At 42.1% G+C, this 22775-nt stretch overlaps 1 protein-coding gene across 2 annotated transcripts in view; it reads left to right on the top strand.

Annotated features, from left to right (window-relative positions):
* The first annotated feature begins 580 nt into the window (after window positions 1-580).
* The window catches only part of LOC119011668 (neprilysin-like), a 37044-nt gene continuing 14849 nt past the window's right edge, over window positions 581-22775 (top strand). The window contains exons 1-4 of one of the 2 annotated variants that reach the window (XM_037084989.1): window positions 581-1042; window positions 6008-6184; window positions 8000-8035; window positions 10567-10728. In XM_037084989.1, the coding sequence (XP_036940884.1) occupies window positions 1000-1042; window positions 6008-6184; window positions 8000-8035; window positions 10567-10728 (418 nt within the window). In that variant the 5' untranslated portion in view covers window positions 581-999. Of the gene's footprint in view, window positions 1043-4269; window positions 4392-6007; window positions 6185-7999; window positions 8036-10566; window positions 10729-22775 lie in introns of those variants that run through there. The other variant, XM_037084997.1, reaches the window with a different exon arrangement.

Raw genomic sequence — 22775 nt, 5'->3', positions numbered from 1 at the left:
AAAATCCATTAGGTGGTCACAGGCTCTGTCTTTGCCCTACATTTTGTTGGTTTTTCGACTTCCAAAAATGGGGCAAAACACAAAATGAACAAAGTTAACAGTAAAAAGGCAAAGTATTCACACACAATGAGATCATTATATTTAATTATTAAGGCCAAGATTACCATGACAGCCCTAGTAAAAAAGCCCTAAACAGCATGCCTTTTATCTACTTAACAAATCATTTCATATTCTAAATGCAAATTATTGCAGGGGAGAATTCCACTTGATTACTAACAGCTCGCTACAGTGCGTCCCTGCAACATGATTGCAACGAGGAATTTTTCCCGTGCGCATCCAAGAGCTGTTGGATGAGCTGCTGACAGCCATATGAGTGGTTACAGTGAAATATACTACACATCACTTCATCACACTCTACACCTGAATCTGCGCCCCGGAGCTATTTAGGCGCCTCTGACAGCAAGTGCCGCTGACAGGGTCACTTCTAAACGCCGCCCTGACGGAGGAGGCAACGACTCGGCGGCACGGGGAACTTCAGAGGGCTGCTTCACCGCCTCACTGGATGTCATAGGCTGTATGAATATGGGATCCCCCCCCTCCTCCCCTCGGCCCCCCTCAGCGGAGCGCACACACTTGACCAATTGCGCCGCGCAAGAGTCTGATGGCTCATTTGAATTCTGCGATCCTCTGTGGGTAGATGTGGTACAGTAGAGTGGGGAGTTGTAGTGGAGGTCCTGTGTGCGTGTGAGTGTGTGCGTGCGTGCGTGCGTGCGTGTTTGTGTGAATCCTAGAATAGAAATCCAAAGGGGAGAAGGAGAAGAAGGAGAGGAAGAAGAAGAAGAAGAAGAAGCAGAAGAAGAAGAAGAAGAAGAAGAAGAAGAAGAAGAAGAAGAGAGGCGGGATCGGTGTGTGCCTTGTTGAAAAACCCAGGCTGTGTGAGATCGATCAGCACTTCGCGCTCCCTTTGTGGATTTGATGGATGTCTGATCAGTGGATGTGATGCCCATATATATCATCGACCGAAAATTTCCCGACACATCTGGTAAGTCGCTCAGGCACCCCGAGCGCTTCTTATAACGCGGTGCCATCTCGGTGCGTCTCTGTCGCTCTGCGTGTGTGTGTGTGTGTGTGTGTGTGAGCGCACGTAAGGGCCATTATTTTTGCGTGCGCGCGTGCCGGCTCAGTGACACGGGGCAGCGTGCACCAGTTGATCATGCCAGCACCCCCACTGGAATTCCCGACGTGCAACAGGAGACGAGGAGCTGGCACGCATCTAACTGCGTCTCGCTCGATGTGTGTGTGTGTGTGTGCGCGCTGCAGCTGAATATTTTTATCACTGGAGTTTTGACACCTATTTGCATTCGGTCATATCAGAAAACACCCTTTCATCCACAGCGCCGTGTTATTCCAGCGAAGTATCCCAAGCCCATGTGGTGGACTGGGTTCACCGTCGTTCAGCTGTGTGATATTTTTAAGTTGCAATGTCCCTTTAAAAGTTATATTTCCCATTCCATTCATACTGCTTTCAGAAAACCATTAGAAAAGCAATTTAAGAGGTGGACTTCATTTCAGCTGGATCACAGCACCTTTGGGCATCAAGTCTCCTCCCCGGAAAATGATCTTAAAGTGATTTTAGTCTTCTGTGTGCAGCTATAGGCCCACGCTGGATACCACATCCCAGAGAAGGTGTTATTTTAAGTTAAAGTAGGCCACATTCCTGTACTTATTCAAACTCAATTAGGTACATGGCATGTTCATGGCTCATGTTCGTGTTGGTTGTTAAAAAAAAAAAAAGAGAGAGAGAGAAACTGACTCTGTGCAAGTGGGCTAGAGTTGACTTGTGTGTGTGTGTGTGTGCGTGTGTGTGTGTGCAGACACATGGGTGTTTTCAGGTGTCTCGGTGAATGATGGGTTTAATTTTGAAGGGGTTTGTGAGGTCCCACAAGACATGGGAACTTTTTTTATGTATTAGATATATCACGGCAGACAGATGGAGAACGGTGAAAAAGGAGAAAAAGCAGAAAAGGAGAGTTTTGACTTTTGGTGTTGATTGTCTTAATAATTCAGACACTGCAGCGCATGTGAGATCTCAAGGAAAAACAGGAGAGCCACACTGGAAAGTTGAAAAAGCAGCGACTGTGTCCTGCAACAGGATCGGTAACATCGGCAGCAGAAATGACAGCTGGCTGTAAGAATCTCACAGACATATTGGATGTATCCTTAGAGAATGATCAGTGAACAGGCAGTGATGTGTCAAGTGTCCTTAAAAGTAAAGATATTGTTTTAAAACAAGTTAGTTTGTTAAAGGTGAAAAGTGGCCATATGAATAGCAGTTGAGTAAAAGTCTTAAACTATCTGATGGTAAATGTACTTCAGTATGAAATGTAAAAGTGATTGTCAGTGAACATACAGTATATTGTATATTGTATTTACACTGTATGCTATGGGTCAGAATCAGTATTCTTTATATCTGATGGCTGATAAAAACAAATGCATTTCAAAACACGCTACTTTGGCTCTGATGCAGCAATCTGTGAAGTAACTTGTAACTAAAGTTATCAGCTAAACACAGTGGAGTAATAATCACAAAAAAAGTGTTTTCCCTAAAAAATGAAGTCTTTTGTGGCTCCAGGTTACATTTAATTTGCCTCCAGTGATGTCACTCAGTGGTCAAGTTGCATTGTGGGTAATGTAGGCACCAATCTTTTGAAAATAGGTGGAATAAAAGAAGGGGACGTCTCTGGTTCTGCTGTATCGATTTTTTTTTACAAACTGTCCATAACGAATCCAGCAGTGTTGTAGGAGTGCAGTGCAACCCACAATGCAACTCTGTGACTGGGGTGACATCACTGGAGGCAATTTACCAGATTAAAATGCAGCTTCCCCCGGAGCCACAAAAGGCCTTTTACTTCTTTTACACACATACGGTGTGCAGTAGCACTGCCCAACACCTGTAAACACACTTTAATGTGTAAAATTGGTGGAGTCACCATTTAAAGGCATCCGTCTACACACTCGCATAATGTTGCATTGACCCAGAAGCAGTGCTGATAAAGTTAAATGAGATTTATCTGACTTTAAGCACGTACGGTTCCTCCCGCGTCACGTCACTGAAACACAATGTAAGCATTATCTCTGAGTGATAGTGCACGAGAGGAACATACAGTAAGTGGTCCTTAAGGATCATACCCAACATGCCTCAGCACACCGAGAGGGAGGAACTTCAACATAATTTAGGACCTCTCGGTGTCCCACTCAGCTTTTTTACAGCTTCCCTCCCCCCCCCCAATTCTTTTTCGCACATTCCTTCACTCTGTCTTTATGTCCCCTTTCCTTCAAAATAAATTTCGCAGGCGTCTCATTTCTTGGTGCGCAACGTGCCAAGATTAGAGCGAGCGAATATAACGTACAGCCCCACTGACGCTGACATGCAGGCATGATTTTAATAGAGCTGTGGGACTGCTGTCAAGGTGATGTGTTTGTTCTTGGAAAAAAAAAAAAAAAGGATAAAAAGTAAAGAAAAGTCTCTGCCCCATCTTGCAGCCCGGAGAGGAAGTTGTGATTAACATATCAACTTGTGTCATGATCCTGCCGTCTCATCGCCTCTTTTTCAGGCCTTCAGACGCTCATTTTTTCCTTTCCATATTTTGCTGCTGCCTTTACACCCGCTGCAGAATAACATCTTTCCAACGTGAAGGTATCCATTACCACCCCCTAGGTTGTAAATCTCATGACCTATAGTGAGGTCATGCCTGCTTGTAGCACTGCTGTGGAGCTGAGAGAGCAGCTTGTTGCGAGCTGTGGTCGTTGTATACAGTAATGGCCAATTACCAGGCCGGATAATGACTGTAACCAGGAGAGTTTACTGTACGCAGGCTTATTGTTTAGTCATGAAGGAGAATGATAGGGGATTTGACATTCAGCAGGACAGTGGTTATGTGAAGGAGTGATGAATTCAGATGTGTGTGTGTGTGTGTTTGTACAGTAGGAGATGCTGTGTGTGTGTGGCTGTCGACTTATTTAAAAACAGCAAAGAGACTTTGAGCTCTCATCTCAGCCTGCGCACAGAGAGAGACCCACCCATCTGCACAGGCGCTTCATGACACGAGCTTGTAAAAGTGTGTGTGAGAGCGCGGCCGTGTGTGTGCGCGCGCATGGTTTCAGTAAGGGATTAAGGATTAATTGCCTTCAGAGATAGACTTAACTGCTTGTTACATGAACTTTGTGTAAAGTTCTCACTTGGCCCCAGAGACGCAAACAACAGTGTGCAGTGAGGAGCGGAGGGAGAGGTCCCACTTGTTCTCCGTTCTTCAGAAGTTTGTGTTGCTTGTTTTTTTTTTTTTTTTTTTTTTTTTTGTTTGTTTTTGTCAGGAGTGTGCTGCCACCAGAGGGTAAGAACCTCCATTGTTCTCACCTTTCGCTCCAAGACTGGTTTTAAGAAAAATACTGTTTGTCTTATTTTTTCCTCATTTGTTTTCATATCACTGCTTTGTATTTTTTTTTATTTTTTATTTTTATCTCCCTTTCACTGGCTGTGGTTCCTTTCTTCAGCCTGTGCCTGAAAAGAATGAATGTTTGCCTCATTGATGTCAAAATTAATATTCTTTAATTGAAACTGCTGTGTTCTCCAAAAACCAAAACACTCTCTGGTTTCAAAGATTATTTGATTAAAGCCGATGTGATGAAATGGACAAACAGATTCTACAGATTCTGCAGTAGGTCATGATCCTACAGTTGGATGTTTGAGCCTCACTGAATGTGACGCATCATTGCCAAAATTGTAAAATTTTTCTGTGCTCATTGAGAATCTGATTTTACTGTAAGGCTGTAGGCTCAACACAACATGAAACTTGGCTCGTAGTATCACCAGGGCCTCTTTCGTCGTAATTATGCTTTTACACGAAGGTTTGACTCATATACGTTCACAAAAAAAATAAATAAAAAAGCCTAGGTAACATTTTGGCCACAGTTTCACTTCAAGAGGGGGGTCTATAAGCATTATTTTTTACATTACAAATAGTTTTGGAAGCCAGTCTTGGTCCAGTCAGGCCAATGGGGAGAGACAAACACATTTTTTTTATCCCGTTTTGAGTGTGGCCATGAATCAAACGTATGATGTTTTGCAATTTAAAAGGAATGTAAGTCAAGGAAGTCACAGTTTGTCATATTTAAACTAAAACTACAATCTAGTTTCGTGTTCAACCGATCATTGAACTACATCATCTCACTTATCACGCATCACCAGCAACAACAACATGGCCGCCAACTCAGCACAGATAAAGGTACCAAAACAGATGAAAATCACAATAAATCTGCAGTTAAGTGAATATGTATATATATATATATATATATATATATATATATATATATATATATATATATATATATATATATATATATATATACACAGTTACAGCTGTACAATGCTCAAGTGAAAGCGTTCAAGTAGACAACATCACTAATGCAACTGTTGACTGTGTAGTGTTTATAATTTGCATATTTTCAGCGTCTCTTATATTTCATTGGTTTTATGACAAACTGTGACATTCTTGACTTGGAAAATTATCTTTTGACTTGACAAACATGTTACATGTAGGAGACGTCTTGTGTCCAGCTGTTCAATGTATTTCAATGTCAGAATGATCAGAGATAACCATGTTAGACACACATCAGGGATTTTATTTTTCCAGATAAGCCGTCACTTAATCCACTAATTGATAAATCCGTTAAGAAAAAAGAAAATAAGAAAATGTCTACCACAGTTTCTCGGAGCCAAAGGTGACATTTTCAAATTTCTTGTGTTGTGACAGTCCAAAATTTACATAAAATTGAATTTACAATGAGATAAACCAGAGAAAATCAGCACATTCTCATAATTTAGAAGCTGCAGGGGCAATAAATGTTTGGCATGTTTGCTCGATAAATCATGATTAATTGATGAGCAGAATTATCGCTGATCGATCAGTCGGCTAATCATCTCAGCTCTTCTCCTCCCGTCTCTCCTCAGGTGAGTTGATACAGACGGCAGCAGAAGGAGGAGACCCGAGAATGACGGAGACCAACCCCCCCAAATCGGCTAAGAAGCCCCGCTGGACCTCCCTGGAGATCGGCCTCATTACCATTGTCTCCTTGCTCTTCATCGTCATCGTTGCCCTTGTCATCCTCTTCGCCACGCAGAAGACTGGTGAGTGCTGAAAGAAAAACTACAGAGAAGTGATTAGAAAAAGTGAGAAATATCTGAAATCTAAAATCTTTGTCAGACTGTGACGGGGTGATCAAAAGAAGTGCGTCATGTAATTAAAATCTATTTTCGGGAGCCATTCAGCGTGGAGGACTTTTCTTTTGTTGTTCCTGTCACCACGATATGAAGGAAACCTCTCAGAACTTCTCCAGTTTCACCTGTTTTAAAACGTGCACTGACCATCGCTTCCAGCTGAGTTCATGGTTAGTGGTAAGCCTGCTGAGGAAGTAGATTGTGTTCAGGTGAACAGAAGACACTCGAGCTGTGTGCTTTTAACGCAGAGTGCCAAAGTACGACCACTGAGCCAGAAAGAAGAATGCAGTGTGCAAAGGTCCTCTTTAGAGTTTCCTCCGCACTCTCAGGCAGTCTTCTACGATGCTGCATTGTGCCTCAAAACATGGTGCAATTTCGCTTTTTCTGTGTAAATGATGAGGAATTGTGTGTCTCATATCTCGCTGCAGATGTCATCAATTCACATTATGAGATATGGATCACTTAAAAGGAACACGGTGAAATCAAACAGGAACCCGCGCCCCCGCTTTCCTCGCCATGGGAAACTAATCGAACCCGCTACAGATCAGTGTCACAATATAAGCAAATCATGGTTTTTCTTTTTTTTTCCTTTGTTTTTTTTTTCTTTTTTCGAAAAGAACAATCATTAATCTCCTGACAATTGCTTTGCTTGCTTTTTGGACTTGGATATCAAATGATAACACTTGTACAAACACAAATTCTCCGTGATGGGGACTTTTATAAATCACTTATAAGTCCCAGGAGGGTGGATCACTGGGATGTTGCACATGGAAAGTTATCTGTTAGTATGACATTAACATGCATGGTCAGCAGCTTATTTGTAGCTCATGGGTAAATGATTGATAATCAAACAACTGTGAAGTTCAGCAGGTCAAGAACAGAAAAAAAAACAATCTGATTAAAGGTGCACTATGTTGTTTAGGGGAAGAAATTTCAATCAGAAGAGATAAACCTTCAGTGACTTCTAAATGCTTAAACAAACTAAAAAAAAAAAAAAAAAACTCTCTTTGTTTTCATGACTGAATAAACTGAATGAACAAACCATGAAGGACAACAAAATCGCATACTGTTTTACTGTTTCTACGTGGCGGACCCTGCCACGTTTCTAGCTTCAAACAGTGTTCTCCAGACCTTATTTTCCTCTGACAACAGCTTGTTCATTCAGCTATGGAGAAAAAAATATATATTTCTGAGTTTTTAGTATGACCACATTAATGCTGTAAAATTCAGAGTTTTCAGAGAATTTCTCCACCAAAACAACATAGTGCCCCTTTAAATGGAAAGATCACGGCAACTGGGTATGGGTGAGCGTGTGAGTGAGGCTGCTATTATTATCTCTTGTGGTCCTGTGATTGATAAATGTGTAAACCGCCATGTCAGGAAAAAGAGAAAGCTGAATGACTACGTCTAGGTTTCTACCAGTGTGTGCACTCTCCTGTGTGCACAACATGTGCATAATACATGAGGCAGTGTATAAGGTCATATGACCGTTCATTTTTGTGTGTGTGTGTGTGTGTGTGTGTGTGTGTGTCAGAACATGTCAGATTGTGTTTGATTACCAGTTCTGCACCTAAATCATTCCCGACAGAGTGAGAGAAACACTTCTGAGCAGTCATATGAGTGTAAAGAATGAGCTGTAGAAAGAGGAAGCAGAGTACGGGCGTTGGACATGAAATGACTGATGACTGCCACTGAGTGACGATTTGTTTTTGCATTTTCCTACAGATGAAATCTGCACCACAGCCGACTGCACGCAGTCAGGTAAGTGTTGTGTGTTCGTGCCGTTTCTTTATTGTCTCCATCTAAAGGCTTTGATTTTTCACAGAGGCGGACGGAATGGGGAAAAAACATTGAGACTGCTGCGGGAGCCGGGGGATTTCAGACGCACTTAGAGGAGAATGGCCTCTTCAAATGTGAATATGTTGCCTCTAAGTCAAAACAGTGATCAGCGCAAATATGTTGCAAAGGGGTTATTGTTCCCGGCTCACCTCTGAACAGCAGTACAAGAGGAGTTGAGAAACTGGTAATGGGTTTGAGCTTGTATCTACAGCTTAAGCAAATCCACTGGGATCTGGGTGTGCGACGTGTGTCCAAAGCTGAGGTGTTTCAACATATCCGAGGATTGTTGTGGAGCTTTTATATCTTGACTGTAAACGCTCCCCATTTGGATTTCGCAAAATCGCGGCCACAGTTAATTAAAGATTTTGTAGCTCTACTTACTCTAGTTTTCCAGCAACAGATGCCAATTCATTTTAAGATGCATTTTCGGGGGAACCAGTGTCCCAGTTCAGTCAGATATGACAGACAGCCCTCGTCAGAAGAGATCCCTCAGCAGCCCCTCATGTAATTTAATTACAGCCCCAGAAACTTAGCGCATTTCCAGCACTGGTTCTGCACCGAACCCAATTACTGCCATTTTGCATTCATACTTTTATTTCTAACCTTTTGAGTGATATTTTAAATAATTATTTTTTTCGTGTACACGAAGCATGAAACAGTCTGGCGAGCAGTCTGAAGGCACCACACACACTGTAAGTGCAACTGAAATGAAGCCCGTCATTTCCCGCTGCTATGGCGCACTGCGGGCATCAGATTTGAAATGCCACCACCACAGAACCAGCAGTGTTTATATGTATGTCCTCATGTTACTCTACAGTGACCTCAGTCGTGCCCAAGGATCCCCACAACACGTATGTAAATGTGTGCAGCTCCTCAAACCCAAAATGAAAACTCTGAATCTGTCTTGACATTTCTCTGACAGCCGCCTCTCCTCCTGCCTCCTCACACTTACAGTTACCTCAGTTAAAGTTTTCACAATAGCCGAATTTGGTCATTACTGATGACAGCTTTCCCGGCAGCGTGTCCTCACAGGGCACAGCTGTGATATCTCTCACCCTCTGTCTCTCCTTACATTCTTTTTTCCTTTTAGCTCTTTCCAAATGGATACCGCGGCGGCGGAAAAAAGCATTTATGGTCACTGGGTCCCTATTTGAAGCTTCAAAAATCGAAACGAGGTCGGAGCATGGGCGTCGAGGCAGCTTGACGCGCCTCAAAATGCTTTTAATGTGCGTTCGGACATTTAAAAACAATGGGTGGGCTTCAAAAACATGAGCGTCAAACGCTTTTGAGGCATTTTTGCCTTTGAGGCCGTCCATCATCTAGTTCCAGGGATCTGGTATTGTGCATGCTCACTCACTGACATGGCATTCTGTGACACTTAGGCCCTGCACACATGTACATGGGTATTTCTTAACAGGAAGCTTATTCTGTGCATACACGTAAACGGCATTTCAAGTCACTGAAAACGGACCTTTTGGAAAACTCCGGCCAGGGTGAAGGAGCAGGAACTGAAGATTTTAGAAACAGTGACGCAGATGCACACGTTTATCAGGAGTGTTTGAGTTCGTAAAGTGATGATGGATGTTACATTGTACAAGTATTTGGTATAAATGCATTTTCAGAGGAGAATCACAGATATTTTTTTTTCTAAAACCCTGTTTACAAAATATACCTGCGTACGTGTGGATAAGTCCTCCACAGAATGAAGCCCTCATTAAAGTTACTGGTCACTACTGTGCTTTTCCTTCTTTGACAAATTGTACTGTCTGCTGGGAATATGGTCTACTAGCCATCAATGCATCTCAGGCGACATTGTGGAGTAATATCAAGGTAATGTAAAGAAAGCATCATGAATTACTCTTTATAGGGGATAATTTAGTAAGGTAATCTTCCTTTTTTATAAATCAGCCAGTAATGTGCAATACATGACTCCAACACGTTCAGGACTATTTCTTGGTAGTTCACAGTGACTTCCTGGACTCACCGCTGGTTGCCTGGTAACCTCAAAGTACTGCACACAACTTCAGTTTTTGTACAAATTAAACAATACGGATATAATATAAATCATTTCATATAAAATGTGAGTTTAAGGTGCTTTTTTTAGGTGGAATTTTGGTACCTTCACATGGATCCTGCTGGCTCTTTCTCTGTTTCCAGTGTTTAAGCTAGGCTAAGCTCCCATATGCGAGTGGTTTTCATTTTTTTCCCCCCTTTTAACTCTCAAGAAGAAAGTGAATAAACATGTTTCTGAAAATGTCAAACCATTACTTAGTGAAACAACATGCATCTCTGCACTTCATAGACTTGCTAATCAGGCTGGTAAGAGGGAAATTCACATGCAAAATGTTATACTACCAAAGCTTTTATATCATTAGTCGGTGGTTGATTTTTTTTCCTGCCAGGTCTGTGTTTTAGCACTCTCTCAGACCTGTGCTCCCTCTCCATCTGTGCAGCGTCCCGTCTCATTGAGAACATGGATGCTAGCGTGGACCCCTGTGACAACTTCTACCAGTACGCCTGCGGAGGCTGGCTGAAAAAGAACATCATCCCCGAGACCAGCTCTCGGTACAGCACCTTTGACATCTTACGAGACGAGCTGGAGGTCATCCTGAAAGGTCGGACACCTACACGCATCCACCCGCCCACGCACGGGCAAACAAACACAGATCTACATACAGCGGGGTACAGACAGGCCGCTCATTTGTGAAAGATGTGGAGACCCGGGGTGCCTGTTTTTATTAGAGTCATAATACTTTGCTTAATCCGTGGTTAAGAGTTGTAAAAGCAGTGTAGAACACTAAGTCTTTTTTCAGTGCACTCGCTGCGCCGTGTGAGAGAACAGCTTGATTCAGTTGCTTGAGAATATGAGCTAAAGAGGGCTGTCCTTCAGGGAGCGCAGCTCTATAGATATCACAGATGCCATGGGAGTTTTGGCTTCTGTACTACCATGTGAGCTGGGTTTGTCAACAGAGCAGGAATTATCTGTGTGCGTGTGTGTGTGTGCGCATGTGTGGATTTTGTGCTCAGGCGTTTTTTTTTTTTTGTCAAAGACTTCAACACACAGTAGTGAGACAAACCTTAATAGCATGTTTTTTTTGTGTGTGTGTGTGTGTGTCTCAGGTGTTTTGCCAGCTTTTAGCAAGCATTAGAGACTTGTTAGTGTCCTTGTGGCATGCTTGATACAGAGAGGGTCAAGTTACGCCGCGTATGTGCGAGCGCTTGCGGATGTGTGTGTGTGTGTGTGTGTGAGGGTCCATACTTCACCACGAGTTGTCTGCAGGAAGGCCAGTCAGGTCCCGGGTGCTAAATCTTCGAGGGGCACAAACCTTCCACGGACAACCGAAACTCCTCATCTACCATAAATTTACAATTTATATGCCGGTCCCTTCCGCGATAATGAAGACAGTGCAGATCGGCTGCAGGAGAAACAGAGTGATTCAGAGGGGGGCGAGAAAGATTGATCCTTAGTGGGAGAGGAGAAACCAGGGTTTAAAGTGCAGCCTGTCTCGTGGACTCAGATAATTCGCAGCAGCCTCGAGCACTTTATCTGTCCAATCTTGATGGAAAAACACGGAGTCTCGTGTGTTGGAGAGCCCTTTTTTTTTTCTCTCTCTCTTTTTTCCCTTTGCTCTCTTGCCTTTCTGTTGTCCGTTGATGACATGCAGATTAGTTTTCCTAAACATAAAACTGAGCGTGGGTGTTAATGGATAGATTTGTTTATTCAGTGCATCATTAATATGCATGATATGCATTGAGTCTTACGACACATTGTTGTTGAAAGCCCAGGGAATCTATTATGAGCCTTCAACAAACATTTCTTTTTTCTTTCTTAAACCTTAAAAGGAATAGTTCACCCTAAAAATGAAAATTCAGTCATGAAAACTTGGGTGAAGGTCTGTGATACATTTCTGGAGCAAAACAGCACTGAAGCATTCTCCTAAACAAATGAAGCAGATGGGTAGTAATCTAAGTCTCCAGAAGCCCTCAGATCAGATTTGATTTTAAAAAACGCTTTTTTTGCTGCTTTTTTGCGGCTTCTGGAGACTGGGAGTACACCTGTGGAGCCTTATGGACCCATTTTTATGTTTACTTTGGTTGCTTTTAGGTAAAAACAAGTCCTCATCTGCTTCAGTTGTTTAGGTGTCCATAATTTGTGGACTACAAAACTTCACCTGACCTTCCATTGGCGTGAGGCTGAGCAGACAATGATCGAATTTAAATATTTGGGTAAACTTTTCCTTTTAAAGCTTTATCTTTCTGTGTTCTGGTGAAACGAATGCCTTCAAACTTATTCACTACCCTCATGTTCCTTTTATTTTCTTGACTAACACGTTGTTTTGTTTTTTTTTCCAGATCAATAGAACATTCATTAGGGTTCAGAGATTGCTTGTAATGTATTCAGCGCTTGTCCCTTTTGAGGGTGCTCGCCGAGGGAAAAGTGCATCTTCATTCGCTCTGTGTGGCCTAATTACAAAAGTGCGTTATTGAAATTCTGGCTGTTGTTCCTTCTGCGACGATTTGCTCGAACAATATGGCTTCAGAGGCGCTGCAGAGTTTTTGTAATTCCATTTCAAACAAACACGATGGTACAGAGTCGTTAGGAAAAACGGAGGCAGCTGCCAGAATTGTTGGAAAAAAAATGATGCATGCTAACTTTTTTGTTGCATCGTGACAACTTATAGCCCATCTGTTCTGCTCTGCTCTGCTTTCTCCATCTCCCCTCTGTCTTCGTGGCAGTCTTTACACCCATAAAAATCACACACGGGGGGGAAAAGGGGAAACAAACATTGCTCAACAAGGGCTCATTTCTCGCATTTTGTTACTGTATGTGCACTTACGCACATAGCACGTCTCTGTGCGAGTGCGTGGCGTCATTTCACACTTTGTTGTGTTTTTTACTACGATCGAGCAGATTTTTACCAGAGGTTTTGGGGTGGCGGAAGATATTTGGCGCTTGTCCGAAAACAAGAGAGAGATGATGAAATATTGGACAAAGTGCAACAGTTGATGTTTTTTTTTTTTAAATCAATGACCTATTTGCTCTAACAGCTGCCAAAGAACTGGTCCTAATCATTTAACAGCTTCAGTGTTGTGCTCATTCCTTCATTGTGTCCGGCCTACCAGCCAGAGCTGTGCTGTGTGCACACATGCTCAGGTTTACTTTGTGCGTGTGTGTTTTAAAGAGAATGTCGTGTATTTAAGATTGTACAGTATTTGACATTCCATCCCCGTGGCATGTGCGCATTCCGCTTTCCGAACGTGTACAGTAGCAACTAAGACCTGCTCGCTTTCAGAGTTCCATGTGTTTCTCAACCGCTTGCGCATGTCGAGCTGTGGGCCCCGGCAGTGTGAGGCCTCAGCGAGAGTTGCGACCTCTACTCTGGAGGTGACATCAAACACGCAACCTCTGATCCCGGGGCTGGCTGCTGCCGCCTGCTTGGATACCACCGCCCGCTGATGGACAGATCCTTTTCCTGTCAACAGCTTCGGGGGCCTGGAAACACCTGGACGCCGCGGCGCTCTAGGGCCGCATGACAGCAATAAAGAAAAAAGGCCGCGTGTGTGTGTGTGCGGGCGTGGACGGCCGCGCAGATTTGCGGCTGCTTGTAAATGCCTCGGATTGTTCTCCGCCGCTGCAGAAGGCCATAAATGATTCATAATGAGGCTCTGCTCTCTTGATTGTGGCGTGTGTGCATGTGCGCGTTACACGACTGTCTGAGTGTTGTTTTTTTTCCGCCTCCCTCTACTCAGGTGTGGCATACTGTGCAATGATTTGCCCAATTGACCGTGAGCGTTTTAATTACTAACTAGTTTGTGTCAGGAAGAGGAAGAGGGGAAGCACAACGGGCGGAGGGGGATGAAAGGAAAGGGGAAAAAAAAAAAAAAAAAACAAAAGAAGAGAAAAAGAGCACTGAGGTGAAATGAAAGACAAAATGAGAGCGATAAAGGGGAAACGATAGGTGAGATACACTCTAACCAGAGGGGGTTTTGAGGTGGAGTGAGGAAGGAGCTTTGAGGATAGGTCCGGGAAATGTGAAACAGCATGCGGTCGTCATCTCTAAGCTGAGCCCGGTGTGTGCGCACGTCCGCCAGTGCACGGGGTTGCGTGCGTGAGACTTTTTGCGAGCGTGAGCGAACTGCTGCTCTTCTGTATTACACGAGGTGCTTCTCGCATGGCTCCAGGTCTGAATCTCGTTGCGAGGCAGATAATTCCACCTGGAGGCATGCAACACACGAACCAGCTTATGTTCCTTGTTGAATTTATCATCACCCGGAGTGTCGAAGCCCGTCTGTGACGTCAGAGAGCCGCTCAGATGTGTGATGGATGTCGGACAGGCTGCTAACGGCCTATGACACACAGCACAACATCTAAGAGACGGAGTGTCTGTCCTTTTTTTTAATTTATTTTTCTTGCGATAACAATAATCGGAACAGGATTTGTATCAAACAATCCTGACCACAATGAGACGGTCTGTTCACATGACCTCCCTGATATCAGAATTCCAGCCCAGACCCGTTGCACAACACCATAAATACTGTATTTCTCATAAACATATCAAATAAAGATAGTAGACCAGAGATTTCTGGCCAAGTGAAATATTATGAATATTAATGCAGCAATTTTTGGCCAACAAAAACACATTCAATAGAAATCCTGAATTGAATATGTTTTTCCCTGCTAGGATGTTATAAACAGCAGGAAAAGAGTTTAGACCTCCACTGAGGTAATAATCCGCCCTGTTAGCTGTCTCACCGCCAGCAGTGTGCCGGGTACATGCAGATGACTTTTTTACACGGCGAGATGAGCCAAGGGGCACGACTTTGACTGACAACATGGCACCAAGGAAATGACAGATTGTGGACAGTTTTTGGCCTAATGGCAGGGCGAGTGGAAAAATCAGGAGCTCACCGCAATCAATTTTGAACTTTAAGTTTAAAGCAGTGATTCTCAAAGTGGGAAACTGTTCATGAAGGGTTTCCAGAGTCTTCCCGGGAACAGGGAACATCCACACTATTCCATCCATAAGTAACAAATCACAATAATGTATGACTATTGTGATCTAGAGCCAGATGGGGATACAGCTATTTTTGGTCTTCACGCCATCATTTCAGTCAAAGATGTCAAACATTTGCTAGTTGCAGCTTCTTAAATGTGAAGATTTGCTACTTCAAATGAAGCGTCTTTGGGTTTTTGACTACTGGTAGCACAAAAGAAGCAATTTGAAGACATGACTTTGGGCTCTGTGTAATTGTGATTAAGCATTCCTTTTATCTTTAAACGATTAAAAAATGTATTGTGAAAACTAATAATGAAAACTAGAATGGCGCTCAGTAGAGTGCATACCTCCACCAAGGCCCAACAGTCCTGCATCACATCAAATTCTACATAGCAGCCACCTAAATGCACGTTCCATGACAAATTAATGATAGTGTCAAAAATACTCCATATCCCACAATGTTAAAGACAGTGAGAAAAGATTCCTGGATCCGCACCAAAAAGACTGCGACCCTCTGCACTACACGGCACTGTTGAGCTGGATAATCTTTTTCAGCGAACACCGTGATGGTTTTTGCTTACACTGTTGTTCCCCAGAGGGATGAGCCACCGGATCTGGAGGTATTATTACCTCTGCCAAGGCGGCGATGCTTTCACCTGTGTCCGTTTGTTTGTCAGCGGGTTTACACAAAAACTTCTGATTGGATTTCCATGAAACTTGGACGGGTCTCGGCCCAGAATAGAACTCATTAACTTTTGGTGTGCATCCAGATAAAGGAACGGAGCCTCTTCATGAACAAAAGCCAGGCGTATTTAAGTGTCAGGCATCTATGAGTACTATTTAAAGATCCTAGCTCTGGTAGGCCTTTTATGGTTAGTATGGGTTTAGTTTAGATTTAGAGTGATGCTTGAATTGAGTATATCGATTGAATTAAAGGGGACTGGTGGGCCTCGGTGGAGGTATGTGTATTCTCATTTTAATATCATCCTTAATGTTCCCTGAAGAGAGAAACACAGGAGTTTCCTATCGGAAGATACTAGTTATAGGTTTATGTAATGGAAATCTGGGAAATCTTTTTTTGTATCATCATGTTTGTTATGGCAGATGGCTCTAAGACACCCATGGGCCTTAGCCGCCATTGCTATGGAGAAGACACCAGTCAGAGGTGTGGATGAGAGCTCTAGCAAACGTAAACTACTTAGTCATCGCTACCGTTGCCAGATTCAGCAGAAAGTGACACGTAAAAATGATTTACACTGCACAATTAATCATTGTTTTTCTGCCAAGAAGTAAACGGTAGCTTCTGGTCATCTTTAGTGGAGCTGGCATTAGAATTTTAAATGCAGCGACTGCATGTTTTGTATCTAAATAAACCTCAGGAGTTGTTGATTTCTCTCCTCTCAGTTCGATGAAGACAGCCTTTTTCCTCTCTGTCCAAGAACCCCAATTTTTTTTTTGAACACACCCACTTATCTTAAGATAAAAGTAAGGAGTGAACCAGGAGACATTCACTGCCATCCAAACTTTGAAAGTGCTCCAACAGTCAACCAAATAACAGTGCCTGCAAAAATAAGCAGGACTTTTACTTCTCCGACTGTGAATGCCCTGTGTAGGTCCTATTATTTTGAACAACCCCCGACACACACACACACACACACAAATTGAGGTAAAAAAAAAAAAAAAGAATGAATAGAAACTTGTATTGTAAACAAAAATCTAACAAAACTCAATTTTATAATCCTTCAATACCTCAATGAAGTGATTTACAGCATCATCAAGGTAGGAAAGGAAGTTTTTAATGGGCTTTTGTTGTGGTTGTATGAAATGTTTACGTTATTTTGACAAATATGTGTCCTTGCGGGTTTATTACCACTGCAAGGATCTTAAAGCCAAATGAATGTCGAAAGAAATCTAGCTCTCTTTGGTTTCATAATGCACAGAGAGAACAGTAAACATTCCTGTCGCAGCTGATTGAGACTTATCACTTGCATAAAGTGTCAACTCATTTCGGTTTCAACCTCATTTGCAGCTTCTCTGTGCAATATACCCCGGAGAACTGCGTCATGATGATAAATTGGAAGCCAAACTCTTTCTGAAAACACTGCAAGTGGAGTGCCTGGTGGAACGAGAGGCAGTCAAGGGTAAAATGGCAACGCGGAGAGGATGAAACTCAAAATTCAGATTCTGTATCGTGCTGAGCGGTGTGGTTCAAATTGACGTGATGTCTCAAACAAACATCAGGTGGCACAAAATCCATTCTCAAATAAATCCAAGCAGTCACACATATGGGGCGAGGGAGAGAGAGTCTGTGTGTGTGTGTGTGTGAGCGAGAGAGACAGGGTAAGCCTTTGCTGTGGTTAAACATTAGCACCAGGCAGTCAGTAATCCAATCACACACACATGATCTGTGCCCTTTTGCAGGAAGCGCCCTGTGAAGGGTCCCTATCTCAGGACTTCATTAAGATTAAATGAGCACATAAATAGTGCACACATGGTAATGAGAAAACAGGGGGACTAGAAAAATGAAAGGGTAGACAGAGTAACGAACAAAACACGTAGAAACAGGGGAAAGAAATTAGTCTTATTTGCACAACAAATAATTAGATTTCAACAGGCATAAACCATTTTTTTTTGTTTTGTTTTTAAGACGAGAATCTGTTGTGACGTTCAGTGAAATTACAGATTAAGGAAAGGGATAAACCTTGTCTTAATTCTGCTCTATCTGCTCTATCTAACTGTCCTTATTGTGATCGGTCTGACAGTAAGTCCCGAAAATGGTTCTCATTTTCGTCATCTTTATCTTTTGATCCCAACTCATGGTGACATGAGTGATGTGTCGTTGGACTCGGGGGAGGGTTTTCCTGTCAGTTGGCTGTGCAATTTAAGACCCGTCCCCTTTCCAGTATTGATCCTGGAGTTGCATTGAGATCTGCAGTATGATTGTGTATATACGTGGATTCCATATGCAGCATTTAGAATAGATGACTTCACAAGTGACAGGCGGCACTGATCGTGTTTCAAAGGGTTTCCTTTATATGTGGTATTGATATTTAAAGTTAATTTTCACATTTTCACTTTCTTGCCCCTCCAAAAAATCCACCTACCAGCACCTCTTAAGCTCTCAGTGATACCTCACATAATGGTATGTGTCCACAGGGGGCATTTTCCCAGCACTGGAAACTTTACCAACAAAGGCAGCACCCTGGTATAGCCACACAAACACATCCTGGCTACATCCGACCGGATGAGCAGCACTCACACGCTGTAATCATGGACTCAGACCTGTCTTTCAGCAGCCACACTATGACAATCACAAGGTCAGCCTACTATCACCTTAAGAATATATCCAGGATAAAAGGAATTATGTCTCGGCATTTATCTTCCGCAGATTACTGTAACAGTGTTTTAAAGGACTCCCTAAAAAAATCCATCAGGCAGCTGCAGCTGATTCAGAGAGCTGCTGCTTGAGTCCTAACAGGAACCAAAAAGTAGATCACATCGCTCCAGTTCTTGGATCTTTACACTGGCTTCCTGTCAGTCAAATAATAGATTTCAAACTCCTGCTGTTGGTTTAAGAGGCACTGAATGGTTTCTTGCCAAATTACATTTCTGATCTGCTGCCACGTTATGAACCATCCAGACCTCTGAGGTCGTCAGGTACAGGTCGGCTTTCAGTCCCTAAGCTAAACATAGAGAGGCAGAGTTCATTTATTATGCCCTCACATATCTGCAACAAACTCCCAGAAAACTGCAGGTCTGCTCCAACTCTCACCTCTATTAAATTAAGACTGAAGACCTTTTCATTTGCTACAGCCTTTCATTGAAGCAATTTCAAGGCTTTAACTGCACTGTGACTTTTATTTTCTAGTCTCTTTAAAACCTATTATATTTCAGACTACTTTCCTATTTCTTAACTTGTTTTAATTGTTTCTTCATGTCATCCTTGTTTTTTTCTTTTTCATATTTCTAATGGAATTTTTTAATGTTTTTTAAATTATATTTTACGCCCCTGTAAAGCATTTTGAATTGTCTTGTTTATTTGTGCTATGCAAATAAATTTACCTTGCCTTGTCTTGGGCTCTCTACACCTAGATTTCAAACAAGACCAACATGGCAGTTAGTTTGGAAATGTTCTCTTATAATGCCACAATTAGCTCTTGGAAATAAAGCCAATATACATGACTAAGTGTGATCTTGTTCACAGTTAAAGGTGCAATATGTAAGAAGTGGTGACCTGTTGAATTCATACACAAAACTGCTGCCCACTTTGCCAACTCCTACAGCAGACTGGGAGTTCAGAGGACCGGGGGACTGTTGATGTTTACAGCACCAGCTCAGAAGCTTTGCATTGGGATGGGCTGTGACTACCTGGTTAGCATGCTAACATCAATGCATATCATGATGTCATTCCCATTCCTTTGATATTTAATTTTCTCAATGTTTACAACTTAAATTGTTACCCCTTGCAGCTTTGAACTGGGAAAATGGGAAATGTCGTTTTACTGATGTGAACTTGTGTTTTTCTTACGTCAGAACACAGATTGCTTTAGTTTTACACAACATAACACTATTTTTTATGTGGCATAACTTATTTTAGCAGATTTTATTGCAGGGGAGGCAGGATTACTTTCAGACAGGCTGGGTTTATTTGTCTCACAAGCTAAAAGCCAGACACCAAACCTAGTTTTATCCAAGTTTTTCTGTTCTTTAAAGAACACAGGAACTTTTGCAATTAATATCGTCTTTTTGACTTGTACATGCATTACACTGATGCACACAAAGTTTGCCTAGCCTGACTTGGCTAGCTAACTGGGTGGATGTTGATTAGTGAAATGCATTCTTAAGTGCTAAGCCAGCTAATGCTATAATTAATGGCATTTCAGACCCTGAAACCTTAGAAATGGATTTGTTAGGAATACTACAGACTTTTTAGTGCTCTCAGTTCGTTTCCCCTCATCGAACAACTTCATGAACATTTCGTGCAATTTGCACACGAGCATGAAAACACAAACGATCCAAATGTATGAATCTCAAATAGTCAAAACAAACTCACAACATATTATCGACACGTGCATTCAAATGCAGTGATGTGTGATGTAAATGTAAATGTACATGGATGTCAAATGACAAGCATTTTTACTTCATGCATTCTCCTAGCTGCCTCCAATTTCAACAGGCTCTTCACGCCTTTCTTCTAAATTACCATCAACAACAGCAAAATCAATCTGAGGGTCAATAGTTCGCACACATTTTGCATCACAGGGAGCCGATCACATGTGCTTGGATTTTAAAGAGATGCTCTTCATCCATTATTCATGCTGCAGTCTTCATAAACAAAGAAACATATTGTGAATACTATACACTCCACAAAACAAACAAAAAAAAATTACCGTTAAATGGGAAACACTCATTTTCAAACCCAAAGACAAAAAATTTCCCTCATGAAAAAATTACATAAAAAATATTATAATTATAAATAATGGTTTTGTTTTTCAGTTTAGTTTAACAATATAGTTCTGGGCCACTGAACCAGGACCAGATGGACTTCAAAGGATCACATCAAAACACTTCCAAATCCCAATGGCAAAACTAACTTGCTAAAGTGCTTCCAGTCTCAGACAGGAAAGGCCCTTTGTAAGAATAGTGCTGCGACACACAGGAGCTGCAACATACCAGTTCAACTGCAGCTAACTGAGACGTGAGAGTCACGAGGTCATAGTTATATAGTGTTGTTGTTAAATTTCATCATTTTTTGGTACTGAACAACAAATCATCAGACTGTTTAAGTTAAAGCGGAGGTAAAGTTTGAGAAGACTGTTGAGTAGGTGTGAGGTTCTCTTCTTTTCGAAGGACAGAGGGCACAGAGTTTCCAACACTGTCGCAACAAAACACTTTTATTCACCATGGTGGTGTTCAGAAAAATGTGGGTGTCAGATTGAACCTTGATCATCGGGACATTCATTTAAGCTCAGACTCATGTTCGATGCTGCTGAAAAGCGACAACAGATCCTGAGGGAATGGTTGCGCTATTCAATTGTGTGCCTCGAGGCTGTGCAGGAAAAGAGCACTGTTGGTCTCACTCTCCTCCCCCCAGTTGAGCAAGTTTACGCCCCAACACTTATCACTCATTTTGATTAGCTGTCTACCTAGAAACGCTATCTAGCCTGAGGCTGAGCTAACTGGCGTCCATATGCCCACAACAGGTGTTGAAGAGGCAATGAACGCAGGCAATAAAACAAGCAATGGTGTTCACTCTTGTTTTTCAAATGGCCCTTTACTGGCCCACCTTCAGCTTTACTGCTCCGTGATTTCTTGCCACCTTTTTGGCTTCCCTGCTCTGAGGTCACTCGCTTCCCCTTGAATACAGCGTCCAGTTTTCTAGCAGCCACAGGTTAAAATATGCATTGCAGAGTGCCACTCTAATTTCTGGTTAATATAGCAGTGTTGACCTCTATGACATGTACTTAATCACCCAAATGAAATGATTAATTGCCCCAGCTAATAAATAGTTTGTGCTTGATTATGTATTCATCATATATAGCAAAGCTTGGCCGCGCACAGCACAAGAGAACATTTTGTAATTGTGCATTGATGTGCCAGTTATTGTCGTGCTTTTGATGCATTTGATGATATAACACAAGTGGATTTGATGCAATGATGAAAAATTGCCAGAACAGTGAAAAAAAAGACTTGTCTTTTTCAGCAAGGGAACAACCAAAGCTTTATTCGTTCTCTGAACAGAATAATCCATTCAGCTATTGGCCAGTTTCGTCAACAAAAACTTCATTACAAGTTGTCACCTGAAACAGTTCCACTGTAGTTATTAAGCTTTTGTGCCAAGGCCATAAATATACAGAGCACAGATAGTGTGATTGCACTGGGGCACGGGAGGTCAATACAGAGACACCAGGTCCCTGCCAAAGAGTCAGCTTGTCACCCTGAAATACATCTTCGCTCAAAGATGAAAGCACATCCAACTGCAAACGGTCTCATTTGCTATACCTGCCCTTGAAATGGCAAACCGTTCTCGATCATGGTGTCTGTGTGATTCTTTTTGTTTATTTATTCATTTATTTTTTTAGAAAATAGTCAGTAGCATTACAAAAAAAAACAAAAAAACTATATACCTATTCTACATAAACTCTGTGAATGGACTCTTGTTATTTTCTTCTTTTTCTGTGTATCACATACAAATATTGATTGCTGGGTGTTGATGTTTCAAGTCTTGATTATGTGACATGATGTAAACCCTCAGCTAGTTTAGCTGTCAAGACTGACAGCATATCTGCATGTCTTTCGTACAAGAACAGAGAGAGAAGGAAACAAAGCTCCAATTCTTTCAAAAAATATGATATCCCCAACCCTTTTTCTACTCGTGACTGCTCAACACATTCTCACTCCCAACTCTTCAAATTCAGCAGCTTGTCAGTGGCCTTTAAGGTCCAGTGTTTAAGATGGTTGATTGTTGAGTTGTATTCCCATCTTGTCAAATATTGAGTTGTCATATACTTCAGGTTGGTAGATTAGGCCAGGTTAGGGGTTGGGTTAGGGCTCCATGTTCGAGTTTGCAGTAATACATAATATGCAGCACCCTATTGGAGTTTGCATTGTGGCTTTTGGACTGTTATAAACATTGTCAGATGGTCTGGCTTTGGTAAGGTTTA

This window comes from Acanthopagrus latus, chromosome 2, assembly GCF_904848185.1.
Source record: "Acanthopagrus latus isolate v.2019 chromosome 2, fAcaLat1.1, whole genome shotgun sequence".
NCBI classification, from domain to species: domain Eukaryota; kingdom Metazoa; phylum Chordata; class Actinopteri; order Spariformes; family Sparidae; genus Acanthopagrus; species Acanthopagrus latus.
The sequence above is the reverse complement of the archived record's forward strand: the minus strand, read 5'-3'. Positions and strand labels throughout refer to the sequence as shown.